A 22877-nucleotide genomic window follows, 5' to 3' on the forward strand; every position below is an offset into this window, starting at 1 on the left:
CTGTAAGCTAAATGATAAAATCTAACGTATCAATTTAAGCTAAATGTTCAAATCTTTAACGTTCCACTGTAGACTAAAGGATAAAATCTTTAACGTTCCACTGTAGGCTAAAGGATAAAATATTTAACGTTCCACTGTAAGCTAAAGGATAAAATATTTAACGTTCCACTGTAAGCTAAAGGATAAAATATTTAACTTCCACCGTAAGCTAAAGGATAAAATCTTTAACGTCCACTGTAGGCTAAAGGATAAAATATTTAACATTCCTCTGTGAGCTAAAGGATAAAATCTTTAACGTCCACTATATACTAAAGGATAAAATCTTTAACGTATAACTGCAGGCTAAAGAATATGCATGACTAATGAAAGTGTACGCTTATGAAATAACTAGCAGAATGTCCGTTCTTCGCACGGGGAGAATACGTTTCGTTTTGGACATAAAGGACACCAAAACTGTCACCAATCAACTTAGGAACTCGAAAACTATTAATTCGACACTAATATCGGACATTGTCAATTATTTTTACATGTCAACACCAACCCTTTTAGGAGTACTAATATGAGCTAAATTTGGGTTAAAACATCAGAAGTGTCACTGTTTATTTCAGCGACCCAGAAAACTATGAATTCAACACTAATATAGGATATTTTCGATCATTTTTATATATCTACTCTCTCCTCCCCAAAGTTCTGGGACTAAAATGTGATTTAAACGACATCGGAAGTGTCACTGTTCATCTAAGCGACCCCGAAAACTTGGTATTTTCGATCATTTATATATATATATATATATATATATATATATATATATATATATATATATATATATATATATATATATATATATCCCCCTCCCCCTCCTCTACGTTGTACCGTCAAAGTGAAATGATAAAAACTATTGCAGGCCTAAATCTCATCTACGTTGACTTTGAATTAATTTGGTTCTAAGTTTAGTGTTCCCCTTTCAGCAGCGAGGCTATTTGACACGTGGACCTACTGATTAATGTGGAATCCGAACTAAATGAACTGGCGCCGGAAATCGAACCCGGGTCTCCCACGACAAAAACACGTACGCTAACAATTTAGCCACGAGATAATTCTCTCATCTACATTGAAAATTTGATCGAGATCGGTCTGGTATTTCAAGAGTTATTAAATCATAAACATAGTAACTTTCATTTATATATATATATATATATATATATATATATATATATATATATATATATATATATATATATATATACAGGGTGTTAATGAACTATACCGACAAACTGTGAGAGGTGATTTCTTACATCAAAATAAGACAAAAGTGCACAGTTTCAGAGCTAGGGCTGTCCAAAATCACGAAAAAGCCAAATTTTAAGAGGCCCTATTTCGAATTCGAGAGACTGTGGATGGTGGTCCTTATCAGCATAAAGGAAGTCACACATACGTAGTCCAAAAATGCATATTTCATTAATGTTCAATGGATGTACGGATTATTCCCTGCAGGTGAAATTCTCAGACGTGCCATCAACCGAATTTTGAGATATGCTCTGACTTTGTGATTGGGTCGAAGTAGGCAAACGATAAGCTTTTGATAGCAGTGAACATGGAATCCTTTGACACGATGTCGGAAGTGTTAAGGATCGTCAGCAGCGTGGTTTCTCGTACTAAGTAGAACGTATTCTGCCATGTTTTCTTTCACGCTTATAAGTGAAGAAAACGTGAAATACACCGTCACAAAATACATCGTATCACACGTTATTCAGAACACAAATAGACATAAAACTGCTGGTTCCTAACACTTCCAACTTTCTCCCGAAGCATTGGATGTCCACAGTTGTAAAGGCTTACCTCCTGCCTACTTTGGGCAGTCCTTGAAGTCAGGATATATCTGAAAACTCTATTGAGAGCATACGTGAGAATTACACGCTGTAGGGAATGGCCTGTACACTTATTGAAAATTAACGAAATATGCACTTTTGGATTGTGTATGCGTGGCTTCCTTTACACTGCTAAAGACCACCATCCACAGTTTCTGGAATTCGAAACAGGACCTCTTGAAATTTGGCTTTTGCGCGATTTTGGACAGCCCTAGCTCTGAAACTATGCACTTTTCGCCATGGGTCCATATGATCTTTTTCTCTTATTTTAATGTGAGGAATCACCTCTTACAGTTTGTCGGTATAGTTTATTAACACCCTGTATATATATTGCCTGAGATTGAATCACAGGCTCCTCGCACCAGAGGTGAGCACTCTACCATTGAGCCACTGCCACACCATGAATGACGAAGAATTTGCTAACGTAGTAAACAAATAAAGGAAAATAAAAATGTGCAAACAGTCTCTCCACAGCATTCACCATATTTGTGATACGTTTTCACTATGACAACACGCTGTTCCGGCGTGAAGGGCTTCATTCCTACCCGTACAGAAAACAAATGACGATCATGCGCTATTCGGCGATCCGTGACTACTAAGCACAAAGGCAACAGATGAAAATCGTGTTAATGTTCAGTGTTGCCAACTTACTACAACAGAAATGGCGGGCATTTCAAAAGTTGCTTTCTTTAGGGAACACCCTTTTATATTGAATGCCTTTAATGAAGAGATACTCGTTATTTGAGCATATTTATCCTCATCACTTTCGATCTACTCATTGCTATTATCTGGGAAAAAGTGGAATGTTGCCACACGCCACGAGAGTGTCTTCTTTTAATGGTTATGACTTACTTTCGAGTTTCTAGTGTGAGGTTTCAGTAATGATGAAACAAGAAAGAAGTCCCTCCAAAATTTGTACACAGAGATTTTTCAGCAGATCTAAGCACTAGGGATGGGCACGAGCCGAGCTAGAACTCGACTCGACTCGAACTCGACTCGAGTTTCGAGTCGAGTTCGGAGCCGAGTCACTGTTTTTGAGGTCAACCCTTGTAGATAGACAACCCACAATGTAAGAGTGATAAACGAGTTGCCTACCATCATGGATACAATATGTATTTTTATATGTTTTCTAAATGTATGTCAGAAGTGTATTTGCTATATTTCTGTAGTATTATAACGTAGCAGTTACACTATTAGTTCTGTAATAGTAGCGAATTTTTGGTATGGTATTTAGATTTGAATTTCTTTGATTTAACAAAACGTAGAATATGCCTGTCCATGTCTTGTAAATATACCTTGGTAAGAATCGGGTAAACGAAATATATATAGTCAGCTAGTAGCTTCCTCCTTTCGTGTTTACTAATGAGCCGTTTGCTTTGGCCTTGCTGTTATAAAATAATGTAATGTGCAGTTAAGTTTTGGACCCATGGTTGGCAGTGGTCCCGTTGTTGTCATTTCTAGGCGAGGTGAGACAAGGCAATAATAGCCAGCGAGCAACTTCTCTTCCCATGTGATGTCCCACTCGCTCTAAAGATCAGGCCATTTGGCATTTAACCCTGTTGCTCGCTTCTTCCTCTGTTGTGCCAAGAATGCGTGGACGTGATTGGTGCGTATAATAATGGAGTGGCATAGGACTGAGTAATATCATGGATGGAATACTATGAATGTTAAACAATCATTTTGAGCCAAAACATATTTGGTATATACCTGCTTCAAGAAGTTCCACAACGTAATATTTTTATACGTATTATAACAAAGAAAGCCAAGTATTAAGTCTTACATTCTGTGGTTAAAGCTGTAGGATACAGGACACGTAAGGTAAATTAAAGTAACCTGTCTAGCCATATGATTAATGCAAACTCTCGGGTTCGATTTCCTGTGGGGCCGCGGTGGCTCAGTGGTAGAGCGTTCCATCTCTCGTGCATGGGGTCCTTGATTCGATCCCAGATCGCGTCAAGTGAACTTTGTGATGGACAAACACCGTGGGCGTGGGTTTTCTCGTTCTCCCGATTCCTCCCACTTTCTTCATTCCACTATTTCATTCATTTCTCATCAACACAGTCTCCTTTAACCTAACCGACATAAACGTGGGACGTAAAAGTGAAATATTTCATTTCATATTTTTGCTTTCCAGCGTAGCAAGAAATTATTACTTGGCGACACATCATCGTGACCCCAGTCCAGACATTGAGAAATAACGGTGATAGAAACGAGTGTGCTGATTGCACATCACTCCGTTAAACGTGCAAAACCTGAACGGCCTTTGGTGGAATACATATAATGTATCAAATGTGAGAACCTTGAGAAAAACACAAACATATTGTTGTGTACTATAAGCAAATATGCCTAGAATCGAATCTACAGCCTTTAACACGAAATATAAGCCTTCTGTCTCTAAGCTTCCACAATACTTCAGTGCGTTAAATGGAAGTTAATGTGGCTCCGTATTTTTTTAGGTTTAAAATATAGATTTCGATGAGCAGTGTCCACTTTTGATTTCTGGAACCGACCGCTTCAAGGTCAAATTAGGGGTCAAAAATAAAAAGTGAGATCATTTGGGCAATGCTGACCTGTGACCGACTGGAACGCATTCGATTCGTATTCACACATACATGAATAATTGATATGCCATATTCTCGAAAATTCAGTTTTCAAAAAGTTGAAAAATATGGAGCCACGGTAACTCCCTTTTAATCCTTCCGCGTTCTATTTTTACGTGTATTCTTCAGCCTATGTTAGTAGGTGTAGTTAGTTGAAGAGGCTCCCGAAATCCGAATATCCTAATATCTTAATAAACGTAAGGATTTCACGACTTTTACAATTGAATAACATAATAATATCTTTAAAAAAAGAACTTAGGGTAGTATCCATTACTTACTTGCTGTATGCTTACTGTCAATTACCTATTTAACCCCTTCCTATCCAAGAAATCTTGTGCTCGTTCCACCACTGTGGAGTTACTTACTCGGGTCTGAAGATAAAGCTTTTTCTCCAAAGGTTGGACATCGACGGTTTCGTTGAAAAATTAAAAAAATAAAATAAAATAGTGTTGTGCAGTGCTTATTGTGTGTGAACTGTGAGCGGAAAGAAATCTACAGCTATGTCTCCTGGTTTGACAGACTGTTGTTTCGTAGAACCTGTGAGGATACCAATTGATCTCACCTACCAATCAGAATGGATAAAAGTAAGTAGTATCAGCATATATATTTTTTTGCACTTAAATGCACTAAAATTTTGAAAAAAAAAACTTATTAAATTTTGTTTTCGCGCGTTTAACGTATAAAAATATACTACTTGCCTCTTCCCGTTTTCTTGCATGTTTGCTTGCTTTCTTCTTGATTGTTTGCTTACTTCCTAGTTTGACAGTTTTTGTTTGTTTGTTAGTTTCTTTACTTGCTTGTTATTTGCTCGCTTCTTTGTTTGCTTGCTTGATATTGGCTCGTTTCCTTGACTTCTTGCTTGCTTGCTTACTTCTTTGCTTTCTTCCTTGTTTGTTACTGTGTTTAGCTGTTTGTTTGTTTGCTGGTTTGTTTCCTTAATTCCTTGTTTTCTAATTTGTTTGCTTACTTGTTTGTTTATTACGTCGATTTGCTCTCTAACCACCTCAAAATCCATACCTTATTTTTTTTGCAACTATTCAAGAATTTCGTTATTCACAACAATCCCGCAAATAGCAACATCTATTTGCGTCAGGCAGCCAAATGGTAAAGCATGTGACGTAATTGTTTACTGTTAGAAATTAGTGTGATGCCGTTTATTATAGGGAATTCTCATTTTGCCCCTTATATTTCTACAACCAACATCACACATCTCGTAAGTATGGTTGTATAACATCTCAGGATATTAGTGACGCGTACAGAATTATTCACGGACCACATTACACACAACTCACGCAGCTAGCGACATCTGTTAGCATGACTGTTAACTATTGGAAATTAGCGTGATGCACTTGTCGTTTGCCGTTTATTATAAGGAATTTTCATTGTGCCCCATGTATTTCTACAACCAGCATTACACATCCCTTAAGGATGGTTGTATAATATTTCAGGATATCCATGCATACAGAATTCTTCACGCACTACGTTGTATACAACGATCCCACACCTAGCTACATCTATTAGCATGACTGTTAACTATTAGGAATTACTTGTCGTTTGCCGTTTTTTATAAGTTCTCATTGTGCCCCTTGTATTTCTACAATCAACGTCACACATCTCTTAAGGACACTTATATAATCTTTCAAGATTTAGTGACAAAATTGTTCACCCAATGCGTTATATACAACAATCCAATCAGCTAGCGACATCTATTAGCATCAGGAAGTCCAATGGTAAAACATGTAGCGTGACTGTTCACTATTAGAAATTATCGTGATGTACTATTCGTTTGCCATTTATTTTAAAGAATTCTCATTATGCCACTTGTCTTTCTCCAATCAACATCACACAACTCTTGAGGAGGGTTGTGTAACATTTCAGGATATTACTGACATACATAGATTATAGTATAGCTTTTTGCATTATAAATAGAATAACCATATGCGACTTTAACCATAACAGTAGACATCACAATGTTGTATAATATCGCAGGATAGTATGAGACTTATAAGATTGTGTTGTTAGATGTACGTTCGTTACTCCACAGGATAACTCTTGAACAGATTCAATTTTAACTCCCGTTTTTTGATGCGGATAGCTGGAGCGATTATTTCGGTCGAGTTAATTAGTGGAATCAATCCGTTAACAACTTAACCAGTAACGGCGACTTTAACAATGGCTATCTATATCCCATGTCCCATATACATAAACGAATTTTTAAATTCAGTTCCTTACAATAGATAGCTATCGTGATTCCTTTGACCAACTTTGTTAATGAAGTCAATCCGTTAATGTATTAACGGATAACGGCGACTTTAACGGTGGCTATCTATATCCCATGCCCCATATATATAAACGAATTTTTAAATTCAGTTCCTTGCAATAGATACCTAGTGTGATTCTTTTGACCAACTTCGTTAATGGAATCAATCCGTTAATGTATTAACGGATAACGGCGACTTTAACGGTGGTTGTTTATATCCCATGTCCCTTTATATAAACGAATTTTTAAATTCAGTTCCTTGCAATAGATAGCTAGCTTGATTCTTTTGACCAACTTCGTTAATGGAATCAATCCGTTAATGTATTAACGGATAACGGCGTCTTTAACGGTGGCTATCTATAGCCTATATCTCAAACATGCAAGCAAATTTTTGAACTATGTTTCTTGGAATAGATAATTTGAGCGATTATCACAATCGAGTTCGTTAATGAAGTCAGTCCGTTCGTATCTTAACGGATAACGATAACTTTAACGGTAGCTCTTACTATCCTATGCATATATATCGCGTGATCCTCTTGACTGTCTTTACCAGAATTTATAATTATGATTATATTGATTTGGAATGAATTGTATTATCCACAAAGTAGCATAGCCTTAAAACCACGACAATGATATTAAGTACTATACATTTTGTCTTCTTTTTAAGATCCATAATCTTAGCGTAGTTTTTACACATTTTTCCATTCTTCCCAATCCTGAGCCAGACTTCCCTATATCCTTATAGCTTTTCGTCCTTACATCGTGTATCGTTTGATCCATATATTTCATTATTAGGGTTAGGATTAGGAATTAGATTTCTGAGCTTTCGGCATCTATGGCCATATTAGCCCGTCACTAGGATTAGGATTAGGAATTATATTTCTGGGCTTTCGGCATCTATGGCCATGTTAGCCCATCACTAGGATTAGGATTAGGAATTATATTTTTGGGCTTTCGGCATCTATGGCCATGTTAGCCCATCACTAGGATTAGGATTAGGAATTAGACTTCTGGGCTTTCGGCATCTATGGCTATGTTAGCCCATCACTAGGATTAGGATTAGGAATTAGATTTCTTAGCTTTCGGCATCTAAGGCCATTTAGCCCGTCACTAGGATTAGGATTAGGAATTAGATTTCTGAGCTTTCGGCATCTAAGACCATTTAGCCCGTCACTAGGATTAGGATTAGGAATTAGATTTCTGAGCTTTCGGCATCTAAGACCATTTAGCCCGTCACTAAGATTAGGATTAGGAATTAGATTTCTGAGCTTTCAGCATCTAAGGCCATTTAGTCCGTCATGTATGAGTGATGACTGCCCTCAGCGATCACACTGGCCGGGGAAAGGGAAGGAAGAAAGGATTGGGGAAGGAAGTAGCCTGGGATCTGTATGTTAGGTACTACGCCGCCATTTACCTAGTGTGAATCAGGAAAAGCCAGGAAAATTTCACTCAAGATAACTGGCCTGAAAAAGCTCTTACACTTTTTCGACCTAGTGCCCCACCGGGAATCGAATTCGGGACCTCCAGTCTCGGCCTCCATGTGGATAGTTTTCCTGTTCTATTTCCTCCACAGACAATAATATGAGCCTCCCATCTCTGTTAATGTATCAAAACATCCTATCTCTTCTTTTTGAAATACTTTGTAGTATTCTTTTCTCTCCTATTATTTGCAACATTCTTTCGTACGACATCTTATCCACACCCTAATAGTTAATACTCTTTCCATCACAACTCTGGAACTCACTAAAGGAGTAATTAACACTTATGACCAGAGTATTAACACTTTATTAAAACTAAAATACAGTGTAACTGTTTCGACAATACGGTCTTAGGGTCTAACGGTTGCTCACCTCTAATGCAAGAGGTCCTTGGTTTGATCCTCAGCTGTACGAGTTTGTGATTGAAGTCGTGTCTGTGGATTTTTTTCAGGATTCTCCCGTTTCCTTCCACATTCTTATCACACGAAATCTTTCATTATAATTTAGTGTCATCAATTATTCGTTTCCTTTAGTCTGAAGGGCATAGCCATTGAAAGTAAAAATCATTTAGTGTCATCAATTACTCATTTCCTTTAGTCTGAAGAGCATAACCATTGAAAGTAAAAATCATTTAGTGTCATCAATTACTCATTTCCTTTAGTCTGAAGAGCATAACCATTGAAAGTAAAAATCATTTAGTGTCATCAATTACTCATTTCCTTTAGTCTGAAGAGCATAGCCATTGAAAGTAAAAATCATTTAGTGTCATCAATTACTCATTTCCTTTAGTCTGAAGGGCATAGTCATTGAAAGTAAAAATCATTTAGTGTCATCAATTACTCATTTCCTTTAGTCTGAAGAGCATAACCATTGAAAGTAAAAATCATTTAGTGTCATCAATTACTCATTTCCTTTAGTCTGAAGAGCATAGCCATTGAAAGTAAAAATCATTTAGTGTCATCAATTACTCATTTCCTTTAGTCTGAAGAGCATAGCCATTGAAAGTAAAAATCATTTAGTGTCATCAATTACTCATTTCCTTTAGTCTGAAGAGCATAGCCATTGAAAGTAAAAATCATTTAGTGTCATCAATTACTCATTTCCTTTAGTCTGAAGAGCATAGCCATTGAAAGTAAAAATCATTTAATGTCTTCAATTACTCATTTCCTTTAGTCTGAAGAGCATAGCCATTGAAAGTAAAACTAGAAATATCATTTTTCACTATTCTCTTACATCACTGCGTCCCGATGGTTTTCATTCTCCGTCTTTCTTCACCTACATTCTGTTTCTTTTCTTTCTTTTCTAACCATATAACACCACATTGCATAGATATACTTTTATCAGTCTTTACTTGGGTAAATTGTCAATATTTCCGCTCAGAAGTTTTTGTCCTTCTTCGAAATGATTCTTCTTCAAGCTATTCTGGATTGTAGGACTTCTTTGCAGCTGTTATTGCTTGTTGTTTTACTTTCTAAATGACAACATTTCTGTTTTGATGTTCATTCTTCTCTTCTCTTGAACATCTCATAATTTGGCACGCTGGCTTATTGGTGGAGCGCTTATCTCTGGTACTTGGGGTTTCTGGCTTGATCTCTGGCCAGTTAAATTTGTGGTAGACAACACCGTGTCCGTGGGTTTTCTCCCATTTCTCCTCATATTCTCATTCCAGCAATTCTTCCATTATCAGTTACATACATTAGTCATATTTTTAACATTAACAGATTCGGAGATTTGAACATCTTATTATAATAATTGTAATCTTATCCTCTTTTTCGCGCCCTATTTTCTTCCTTTCAAATACGAAAAAATACTAAAACGTATCTAATTATTTTAAATAATTAGTCAAAATATCAAATTCCATCTTTCTTACCTTAAGAAATTCGGAGATATGGACATTTTAATATAATAATTGCCGCCCCTATTCCCTCCCTTCCTCGTCGAACTCCCAAAAATCCTTCCTTAGTGGTACCTTACATCACAAATCTTATGGATTTTTTTTTTTTAAATTTGAAGTTTCTAGCTTAAGCGGTTTAGTCTGGGCGTTGATCAATCAGTCAGTCAGTGGCGGAAGTAGCCTGTCGCTAGGGGGGCCTAGGCTTCCCAGTGTTTTGAGGGACAAAAATAATTTAAGGTATCAGTTATATATTTTTGAAAGTTTATTGAAAAATTATGATATACCTATCATAGTTTGGATTCTAACTGCCCCCACCCCCAGTCTTTACCTTCTAGATGCGCCACTACAGTCAGTCAGTCTCTCTCAAGACTTCTTAGTTCTTTTATACAGAGATATTTCTGATTTGTTTAGAATCTTGAATATATTGTTCCATTTTATATTATCGAATGCCTCTTCAAAGTCCATATATGTTATGCAAATTGATTTTCCAAATCAAATTCGTTTCTAAACCGATCCTTTTAATTAATGTAATTATTGCTTCGAACGTCTGTATTCTTCTGGGACCAAATATATTTTTTGCTGAAACTTCGTCTATTGTGCAGGGAAAATGATGACCCAGTGATAGAGTGCTCACCTCTAGTGAAAGGGACCCTAGTTGGATCTCAGGGTGTGTGAGTTTGTGATAGACAATGTCATACCCGTGGATTTCTGGAGATTCTTCCACTTTTACCCACATTATTATTCCATTTTTTTTCAGAATCATTAGGTTTCGTTAATTCTCTGTCTCCTTCAGCCTTCAGAGCATAACAAATATTTCATTTTATTAAATTTCTTTTGTATCTTCACCTACAGTCTTCTAAACACATATAACTAAATTTATTACTTTGATAATGTGGCATTTCTGTATGTACGCCTTTCTTCCTTTTTTTTTACTTTTATTTTGATATTGCCACTATCTTGCTTCTCTGATAGTGTCTTGGCACTTTGCCCCTTCATAAAGGATGTTAATTAATTTATAGTTTGTTGGTCTGTCCCTCACTTTGCCTGACTTCTAATTGCGTCAATTCACTACCTGGGACTTTTCATATTTCGTATTTTGTAATGCTTTGTTAAATTCGTACAATGTAAACAAAGGTTAAATTGTTTTTTATTCCGCCATGACTACCGGTAATTATTTTAAGAGTACTCCTGAATATTCCAGCGAGTACCCTTAGAAGTACGCATAACCAAGGTTTAGACTTAGACCATCCATATTGTAAGGTTGCATACCGTCACGTGTAAGCAACTACTGTAAACACATGTGTCAATCACCAACATGTGTTATTGTATTTAAAACGTAAACACCAGCAGACGATGGAAGACGGATACGAAGAAGGATCGGAAGAAAACCGAAAATGGCCGATCTCCCTTCACGGACCTCCCCTTCAAAAAGATGTCTATAACAGAAGACTTCACGGAGGACGGAGGCATCAGTCTAAATTAATCAATAACCTACCAACATTTTTCTCCTGGAGTCGCACTGGGCTATGGAGAAATCCTTTAAATTTTTATCTCAGGAGACTGCAAAGGAGATATCCCGTAGTCACCTTTCTCCCGGGGTGCAATGAGTTACGGAGATATCCTATAATAGTCTCCTGAGGCTGCAATAGGCAAAGGAGACTCCCTCTAATCATCATTTCCGGAGGCTGTGATGAGCAAAGGAGTTCCCGTTCATATCCTAAGACAAATTGAACCTTTATTACTTACTAAACTGTGAAAACATTAAGAGAATTACAAAGAAACTTTGTAATATTGTTATAGACTTTAATTTTATTAAAAAAAAAAATAAGGGAAGGGCTTTATATCCCGGATTTTTATTAGATTCTACCAAACAAAACATTACAATATATTGTATATGTGGATAGCGTACGCGTCTTTGGAGAGGAAGACTCTGGTTTGATTCGTGGTGCGAACTCATTTGGTTCGGATTCCACATTAATCTGTAGATCCACGTCTCATATCGCCTTGCTGCTAAAGGGGATACTAAACTCGAATCTAATCTAAATGCAAAAAAACAATAGATACTTTTTTTTAATGACAGAACGGTTCTTTTCTTATCTCTACTACTTTCTTTTCCCTACACTGAGAAAAATCCGTTCTCCGAACTGCGGTATATTGTACAAATATACGGTATCCTCTTGCTTACTATAGAAATCAGTACGGAGCATACGTTATCCGTATGTTACATAGGCACTGTCCTTAGATGTTACATCATGCCGTTGCAGGATGTCTGACATCTAACAGTTTTCCGCATATCACATGCATATACTTATGTTACCTTCGTCAGCTATATGTTATATACGTACATTTGTATGTGAGATCCTGACCGCCTACATTGTTTCATACAAAAGTACGTACAGATGGAACACTTATACAGAAAGTATTATAAAACATGCGATATACGTCTGCTGTACGTTCAGTCCAAAAACTACAGGAATTACGCATCTAACCTATCTTTTCAAGTACGCCATCTACCATTTTTTTCTCAGTGTATTTCTTGTATTATTTGGTCCATATATTTCAATTGCGGCCTTCTTCTGGGTATTTCTCCTTCTACTATTCCCTCCAAAACTACTCACGTGATTCCTCCATGTGTCATAACATCTCCACTCATCCTATCTCGTCTTTTCGAAATGTTCTTCAATAAACTCATTTTTCCTCTTTCCATTTCCAATTCTCTTTGATTTAATACCGTATTCACCAGCCTAATTTTGAATACCGTTCTATAGAACCACATTCTGAAAACTTTCCATCTCATTCTTGATTTTTCTTTTTACTCTAGAATAAATGTCTGACATCCACATAGCGACATCATGCCTTCGTCCAGTGGCGTAACTAAAGGCTTGGGGGCCCTCCCGCAGACATCATGCAATGGGACCCCTTCTCTATGTCCCACTTCCCGATTTGGGAGCTCCATGATGGCTTGGGGCCCTCCCGCAATGCGGGATCTGCGGGGCCCTTATTTACGCCCCTGCCTTCGTCAGCCTTTTCTTAAGCAATGTCGATGTTATCGGTTAGAATCTTAGATTTTTCTTTGAATGCCTTCTTCACTTGAGCTATTTTGCTTCCCCTTTACATCTTGCTTCCTCATATTATCGCTTGCTACTATACATCAACAATAAAACACGTATTTCCTTGGGTAAAATAACACCGAAACAGTTTCGTCTAATAAAATTAATATAAATTATTTATTAATTCCTTTTTAGTCATTAAATATGTAATTAAGCCTCACTCTACTTCCAAACTACAGCCTATACTACACTGTGCGGCAGTCGAATTGATGTTTAGTGAAACCAATGAGCTTGCCTTATTCTGTTGCGAAACTTCCGGTAAGAAGTTTGGTTTCAGCTTTCCAGTATTGTGACATGTTAAGACCTCACTAGAAAATGAAACGAAATTTTTCAGTTTAACGTCCCACGTTTATGCACTTAGGCTCAAGGAGACGGATGATTAATGTAAGTGAATGATGATGGACGAATTGGTGGAATGAGAATGTGGGAGGAAGCGGGAATAAAGCGAGAAAACCAACGAACACGATGTTATCTACCACAAACTTGACCGGGAATCGAACCAGGGACCCCATACACCAGAGGTAAGCATCCTACCACTGAGCCACCATACCTTCTTAACCTCAATATAAACATAGGTATGTGAACCCATCGGACTTTTATTTCACATGATTAGCAACGTGATTGTAAAGAGATTGGTGGATATGAAAGCTGCATTCAAGGTCAGACGTAAAATTTCGCTGCCGTTCACAATCATCTCCAAATTCCTAGTGGGTAGTGTAGTGGTTAATAGGGATACGCACGAGTAGAGTAGAGTCGAGTCGAGATTTAAGCCCGTCTCGACTCGTCTCGAGAAAATGTTGTCTCGACTCGTGCCTCGACTAGAAAATATGTTTCTGTCTCGACTCGACAGTTTCTGTCTAGACTTGACTCGAATTCGAGAGAAGACGTCTCGAAATTCGAGTCGAGACAAAATATACGAGTTAAAATATACGCACACATCAGCCAGAACATTATAACTACCTACCTACTTGTCAGTATGTCCACCTTTGGCACGGATAACAACGGCGACGCGTCTTGGCATGAACGCAATGATCCTTGGTAGGTCGCTGGAGAGAGTTGGCACCACATATGCACACACGTAAATCTAATTTCCGTGAATTCCGGGGAGGGGTCAATGCGCTCTGACGTCACGTTCAATTACACCCCAGATGTGTTCGATTGTGTTCAGATCCAGCGAGCAGGGGGCCAGCACATTACTTGGAACTCGCCCCTGTGTTCCTCGAATCACTCCATCACACTCCTGGTCTTGTGACATGCTGTATTATCTTGTCGAAAGATGCCACTACCGTTGGGAAACATGGTCGTCATGAAAGGGTATACGTAGTCTCCTCTCGAAAGATTAACTATTAAGTTTATGCCTTCTATACCTTTCTAAAGTAATAAATGCTGGAATTGGTTTAAAGGCTGTTTTTGAGTGAATACTTTCTTCAAAATAATATTAAAAATTATAGAAAGATTTTCGAGACATTCGAGTCGAGTTGAGATTTTTACGAGCAGTCTTGGCTCGACTCGTGTCTCGACTCGAAAATTCAAGTCAAGAAATATGTTTCTCTCGACTCGTCTCGAATTTTACAAAGTGTGTCTCGACTCGAATTCAAATCCAGTCAAGATTCGAGATATGTCTCGACCCTTTACGTATCCTTAGTGGTTAACGCATCGGCTTTGTATGCCGAAGATCCCGAGTTCCGGTCCGATTCAGTCTTTGTGTGTTATTGATATCATTAGTTTTAAAACTTATCATATATTACTTATATCTTTTAATAATAATTTTTAATGTCGTAATTCCACTACCTTTATTATTTTATTCTTTTCGCAACACATGGGCCATCATGCAACCAGTAGTGTAAGCAACACTTTCATCAGGAAAGCTCCCAAGTTCCCAGTTCTATCGTTTCAGGATTTATGTAAACATACATACTTTACTATTATAAATGCTATTTTTTGCATATCATTTCGTTCAGGGAAAAGGGTTTAAAATCCGGAAACCCTCCTGTTTAAAATGTTCCAACACTCCTCTCTTACCAAAAGAGAAAAAAACTGCACTCTTATCCATAAAAGGGGAAACGAAACAAACAAACGCGAATCATCTTTCCTTCTTAAAAGTTGAAGTTGGAACCAAAGTATTTTTGTACTTGTATTTGTGAGAATATGACCTTTAAAGGGAGGTTATTGACTAGTTTATTGTTAATACGATTGTATACAAATACTAAGAATAAAAAGTAACATAACTGATGGAGGGAAATCTTGAATTTTCGCAGGTTTCCCTTCTGGAGCACTTCCTCAATTCACCAATACTCAGTATGAAATCTTTGTCTCTTATATATATAAATAATGGCGGATCCAGAATATGATCAAGGGAGGGACTAAACCATACTTTGCAGCTTTATCCAGTGTAAAGCAGGATTGAAGCCCATTTTATTCAGTATATACTTGAGCGTCAAGGGGCCTATAGTTCCCCTTGGATCCGCCTGTATATATATACGAGGGTTGAGGCAAAAGTCATAGCAACTATTTTTTTTTCTTGAAGATACCAGTCGCGTCGGTTGGAAAATGTGACATATACAGACGAAAGGACAAGGTGTTAACTACATATATGGACAATGAATAGCACTGAAATATCGTAATACACTAATTTGTTGCGGTAGTATACAGGGCAATATGGCCTTCACGGTACAAAAGAATGACAACACAGTACGCATACAGTTGACATGACAAATCTGGGCCTAAATGCCCTCAAAAGTAGTCCCCTGCCACTTGCACCACACGCTGCCAACGATGTGGGAGGCGCTGAATACCATCCGCCTCAGCATTTGCCGCATCATGTGTGAATCGGGTCACCTGTTCGTGCACAGCATCAGCAATGTCCCGCGTGTTGCAAACCGCCTATCACGTAGTGGTTCCTTAATCTTTCGAATGAGATCAAAGTCACCGGGCGAAATGTCAGGAGAGTACGGTGGGTGCTCCAATTCTTCCCATTCCCAACGTTGCAGTAGCTGCCCTACACATTCTGCTTTATGTGGTTTTGCATTGTCGTGCAGGATTATTGCACTGTCCACAAGATACGGACGTTTCTCCCGAACGCCACGTCGTATCTGTCGCACCAGGAAGTCCCTGTAGTACTGTGCGGTCACTGTTCTGCCATGTGGAACAAAGTGGCAATAATGACACCCCTGACGTCATACGCGACGATCACCATGAATTTGATTGGGGGAGGATTCTGATGGAACTTCTGCCTCCTTGGTGATCCAGCATGTCACCACTCCGCGGACTGACGTTTCAGTTCTGGTTAGTATGCCCTGGCCCAAAATTCATCGATGGCGATTATTCGTGACAAGAATTGATCGCCGTCCTGTTGCCAGCGTGCAAGGTGGTCGGAGCATATTGCATAGCGCATCCACCTTTGAACTTCCGTCAGTGCATGCGGTACCCACCGCGATGCGATTATGCGTAGTTGCAGCTCATTACGCAATATCCTGTGGACGGTGCGTTTCTCGATGCCACTTGCCTCTGCCAACTCCAGTAGCGTCCATCGTCTGTCTTCATCCAGGAGCTGCTCGATGACGGCACGTGCCACGTCAGTTCGCACACTGACAGGTCGTCCCGAACGTTGCTCATCATTGGTTGACACACGTCCTTGCTGAAACTTTCCTACCCACCGTGCTACTGTCCGGTATGGTAGGACATTATTCTCAAGGGCTTCCACTAATTCACTGTGACATTCCATCGCATTTCTCCCTCGGAGAACGGTTATTTTGATGTAAGCGCAATGCTCAACACGGGTTACTTCCATCTCGCACGACATTCACCAACTGACTGATTTCACAGGCCTCGCTGTGCTACAACCTGCTATCACAGAACCATTTGTTGTTCTGCATACACACTATGCTCGCAGAACTTCTACACGACACATAGAAGTTTGTGATCCGCTCACATATCTGCAAGAAAAAAAATAGTTGCCATGACTTTTGTCCCAACCCTCGCATATATATATATATATATATATATATATATATATATACAGTGAGTATTAAAAACTCAAAAGAGTATTAATACAGCAACACGAAGTACAAATCTCGACAAGTTCTAACAATCTGTATGAGAAAATCAAGATTTTAATACTTTGTGTGCATGCCTTTAACACTAATTATTGCCTCGAGACCAACTCTGCACGATAGGTCTTGAGAAAAAAAAAAACTATTGGTTCATTTAATAGCATGTTACAGATATTGTTTAGTCCTCTTTTAATATTTTAATTATCTACAATATCTTTAAGCTATTAACTGAAACTCAAAAAGCAGAAGGAATTGTCGCGAAGACCTAGTTCGGTTCAGAGAAAAGTTTCTCTTGGCTACACATTTTGAGATAATCCTAACCTTCCCATATTTTATATCTGTTGTATTAATTCAGTCACAGTCGAGAAAACGCAGTCCTGTATATCTTTGACATATTCCGACACATATAAATGTGAATAATTTACATTTTAAGTAGCCCACGAGTATATTTGAAAGACTTACTAAGTGCATCACAATTTCTCTTAGATTAGATCACGCTATAGAGAGCTAAATTTATCAATGGTTAAAAATACTCGTTGTGTGAAGAATGGTGCTGGAAATATATTCTATTTTATTTTTTCTTTTGTGCTTATTTTTTTTCTTCTCTTGTGCCAAGTTATGTCACAATATTTAAATGAAAAGGCTCTTCTGTTTTGTTCTAGAATGGTATGCGGTGTTTTTAATCCGTGTAATGTTTGTCCTGCAAAAGACACAGAAATAAAGGGTTGTCAGTTGGTCTCCTCGCGAATGTTTCATCAGACTTTGTCAACATTTCACAACTGCCAATTGATTGGTGACTTTGTTTATATTGTCCGTTTTCTGGTTTGAAATGTTTTTAAGAGTACATAAACTGGAACATTCTTCCCTACTACAGTACCTATAAGAAAGTAGACAAAATTCAACATAATAATCAGGAAATGTCAAAAAATTCCAAAATTTGATTAATGTGTGAACATGTTCATACACAGTAAAAAATGGTTGTGTTAATTCAACTCAATTTTAACACAGGGCAGTGGTTCAAGCGTGACTACCACTATGCGGTGTTAGTTCAACACATATCCCGCGGTGTTGGCGTTTAACACAAGGTGTGTGTTACGTCTTTAGCACACAACTGGTGTTCAGCCGTGCCGTATGCGTTAATGAACCACAAAATTACTCCCCCAAAATATGTTAAATCGCCTATATGCGTAATGTGTTTACATTATGCAGAGTCTAAAAAACACTTTAAACAAGTAAAAAAATGTACTCCAGTGTCGGGCACGAACCACCAACCTTTCAATTACTAGCCGTGTGCTCTTCCGACTTGGCCAGGGAGGCGATGAAGAAAACGTCGCTTGTAGAGGGATAAATTGTTGAACTTTTTTTGAATTTGGCTAATCAGAGTGCTCCTTTAAGACGCGTATATTCGACGATAACCGTTCGGGATAAGATAAAATCTGCTCGCCATATAGACCTAATTTTATAACAAAATGACGATATTACTTTATTTTATAGTTCTTCCATATTCACTTTCAAATGATTGGCGCTAGTTGCCATTTAATAAAGTTGATGCGTTTGTTGCTTCTAGTACACAATCGTTTAGAAAAAGAAGCAATAAATGCATCAAATGTGGGAGATGAATTTAGAACACCAAAATAGCACATGCCTAGCACATCTTGTGCTGTTAGGGTTTCTTCAGAAACATTATGTAGAACAATTGAAAACACATCGCGCGGTTTGCATTGTGAAATTTTGCGTATACCTGGATTTGTTTAAATATTTCTTTATACTGTGTTTGTCTGTAGCTTCAATTCAGAAGCCTTTATAATTAGATATCCAACATATTTGGCAATCACGCAGAAAACAACACCGAAGATTCTACACTTTGTTAATTTAACTTACTGGCTGTGTGTCATTTCAACTACCGGCATTTGACACACAACTCCAAATGGAGAGTGAGTAGTTCTAATTACTTGTTTGTGTTATATTTTAACACATAGGCATGTCGTTGAAATAACACAACGACTTTTTAGTGTAGTAAATTGGTTATCACGGTCAGATAAGAGATAGTGTGGGTCGATGAAACCTTGACCCATGACCCACTGACCCACCACCCACCATGACCCACTCTGACCCACCACCTACCAAAACCCATTGTCATCAACTCTGACCCATGATCTACGCCCTCCCCTCAACTGACTAAAGAGTTTACACTTGTAATAGAACAAGGCTGAGAAATTATCGCTAATCGGAGTTTGAATTTCTACAGTCAATCTCCTAAGCACCTTCTGTTACAATAACGTGGCCTTTATGATATAAAATGGTAAAGTATTTGCCATGGGCCATATTACGATGAATTTCAATTTAATTACCATATATAATTATTTCCTTGTTGAATTACAGATACTTTTCAGTAGAAAATAGGATGAAATTTGAAAGTCTCAAATCCAGGTAAAGTAGGACACCATAAAGAAAAAAACCCTGTAAGATGCAACTGTGTCTCAAAAGCCGAGTAGTAAGTCCTATTGCTATTATTACAATTACATATATCAATATCCAAAAGTACTTGAAGTTCTTTTTTCACTTAGATATAAACTAGAGGGCCGCGGTGGTAGAGCGTTCACCTCTGGTGCATGGGGTCCCGGGTTCAAACCCTGCTCCCGCAAAGTGAACTTTGTGGTGGACAAACACCGTGTGCGTGGGTTTCCTCGGGGTTCTCCCGTTTCCTCTCACTTTCTTCATTCTACCATTTCATTTATTCATCCGTCTCCTTTAGCCTAGCCGACATAACCATGGGACGTAAAGCTCAAAAATTTCATTTCATTTAGATATAAACTCACAACATCTAAAGAAGGCGCATAATAAAATGAAAACGAACGTTTATGGAAAAATTGATGGAATGAGAATGTTGAAAGAATCAGAATAACACTGGGAGCGAGGTTATGCCCACAAAGCATGGTGGGACCTAGTTCACGAAGCATGGTGGCACGCATAATGGCTTCCATTGATCAAGGATCACAAATGCGACACACCTCCGGACGACATATTTCAGCAAGATAATGCCCGGCCACATGTATGTCGGAATATGCAAACTTTCTTCAAGGAGTGTCGGGATATCGCTACGTTTCTTGTTTTTACGTTTCCATCACATGTCGCTCATTTGTCAAGATGGTTGATTGGCGCTTGATTCGCCACGGTCCTCCAGCAGATGATATCAATGTCTTGTAGACTCGCATCCAAACAGCACGGTAGGCGATTCTTCACGAATATCCAATGCCAATTTGATTCGATGCTACTACGTATTAGAAAGTGTGATTTATCACGGTTAGAGATATGTTGCAGTACGGAAATTATACTTATTTATGTATAACAATGTAATGAATCTGACACAAATTTAATTGCATTCATATATATTCTTCTTTGTTTTGTTATTTTTACTAACATCAGTGTATATTGTAGAGATGTTTCATCTCGATTATCTTTTGTTTATTTTTAATTGCAGGGTCCAGAGATGATTCGAACGTCCCGTTTCTACAAAGAAGCTCGGGATGGGAAATTCCTGAAATACTTCTACGAGGACACGCGGACTCTCTACGACACATTTCGGCGTGGAGCAAAGGAATCAAGTGAGTAGGTTCCTGTTAACATTCATGAACTCATTTGCTTTCTAAAGATATTCAAATATTTAATTGCAAGGGAGTATTGATTAGAGCATAAAGCAGAATTTTAAAACTCTATAAGTCAACAATTATATTGTCATTATTTGTAAAACTAACAATAGTCAGTTGTTATTATTTGTAAAACTAACAATCGATTATTCCTTGGTTTTCTTTCGTTTTTTTTTCTTTCTTAAAGACACATTTCAAATCTCGTCAGACACGAAATTAACAACAATATTGTGTTTTCTACGCGTAGATACACATTTTGTGAGCATCAACATTTATCAAGATGTTGTCTACACTTAACGGCGCCGACTTTCCAAAATTTATGTGGGTGCATATCAATGGTGGGACATTTTTTAGCCTATATGCTTTCAGGGAGTTCTCGACATTCGATTATTTTTAGTTAAAATCTTTTTATGAACACTGTCATAAAGGGCTATACTGCGATAACCCACTACTATGAGGGTAAGTTGGGGCTGCTCTAGCTCAGTCGGTAAAATGGCTGACTTAAATGCAAGAGAAACGGGTTCTTCTTCATTTCGCTTACAGCAAGAATAAACTACATTTTAGACATTAAAATGGAAAACGAAGTAAATGAGGATAGTTCATTGGTCAAGTGCAAACACATACAGCGAAATGAAGAAGAAAAAGGTAGATAATATACTTTCTGAGTTTATTGAGAATACAGAAGAAAGAAAATAAAAAATTCGAAATTCGCAATCAAATCAAGTGTCATTGTAAGACTTCTTTCAGAGAGGTAAAATTTTGTTAGCTAAAAACTGGAAATATACCAGGACTATAAAGCTAGACTGCTGCAATGCGTTTAAGAGCACTGAGTATTAATTCACCGGTAGGAATGTCAAGGTGAAGAAATTACCTAAGGACCATATTATACCTAGGTATAGAAACTTATTATTTTTTTCGGCAAATAGTCTACCAGTGATGGAAGAAAATGTTGATGAATTGTGTTTTTAAAGGTAGAAATAGCGGATGCCATTAGTAAAGTAGATTCCAGTTTACTCGTAATTTTGACGTAACTTTAGTTGGGATCTACTAGCACTCTAGTCATCCTCGTCCCCCCTCCCCCAATTTTAACATGCCAAAGACGCCCATGCTTCTTAGCACACTCAGAAGTATCTCAACACTGTGTAACTAAAGAAAACTAAAAAAAAATGTAAATTCTTCCTTATCTCTCTCACAGGCAATTTGTCTCATCTCTATGTACTGAAATAAAATATTAAAGTTCGTGTCACAAAAGTCCATGAAGTACTCTGGCCGACGATATTGTCCACTTTTCAGACGGTAATGCTATATAATGCTTGATGTATATGTATGTGTAAGCGCACTTATTCGTTACGCCAATAATTAGTGCTCTCCATCATATATGCTAATTCTCTTATGGCGCTGATCAGTATTGCACTAATTGTTACATTTGAGGTTGAGGAGTTCATAATTATTATAATCTAATATGTTGATGCGATTTAGAACTTTTCCTGTCGCATCTTCGATAATATTATACAAAAGTGACTCCTCATCAGCATGAGGCCATACTACTACAACTAGACAGAAAACGACATTGCTTAAGCGGGGTTAAACGGGGTTCAAATTCTTTATTATTATTATTATTATTATTATTATTATTATTATTATTATTATTATTATTATTATTATTATTATTATTATTATTATTCAAGAAGGAAACATATCATAGTAGGAAAATAATTCTTGGCATATAACAGAGTGTCTATCGGTCACGAAAGTCACGAAAAAGTCACGAAATCAGAAAACGGTCATGATTTTTTTTAACTGTACAAATGTAAGTACAGACTGGAAAATTTTGTTCTATAAAGCGTCAAAATTCACCACCAAAAATGTCCGTGGTCGGATTTAGACGCTACCAAGTCGCAAGCAAAGTACGTTTCTATCGCATGGATGAAAATTCGGCCTAATTCGCACTCAAATTCGCTCTTGAAA

General features: G+C 37.7%; 1 protein-coding gene across 3 annotated transcripts in view; it reads left to right on the forward strand.

The window, feature by feature from the left end:
* LOC145686826 (long-chain-fatty-acid--CoA ligase 1) overlaps positions 1 to 22877 on the forward strand; it is a 214764-nt gene that overhangs the window by 112921 nt on the left and 78966 nt on the right. For 2 of the 3 annotated variants that reach the window (XM_081760538.1, XM_081760539.1), the window contains exon 3: positions 20744 to 20867. In XM_081760538.1, coding sequence (XP_081616664.1) covers positions 20744 to 20867 — 124 coding nt within the window. Of the gene's footprint in view, positions 1 to 4926; positions 5053 to 20743; positions 20868 to 22877 lie in introns of those variants that run through there. The other variant, XM_081760540.1, reaches the window with a different exon arrangement.

Source organism: Thermobia domestica, chromosome 5 (assembly GCF_964235325.1).
Source record: "Thermobia domestica chromosome 5, izTheDome1.hap1.1, whole genome shotgun sequence".
Classification (NCBI taxonomy): Eukaryota; Metazoa; Arthropoda; class Insecta; order Zygentoma; family Lepismatidae; genus Thermobia; species Thermobia domestica.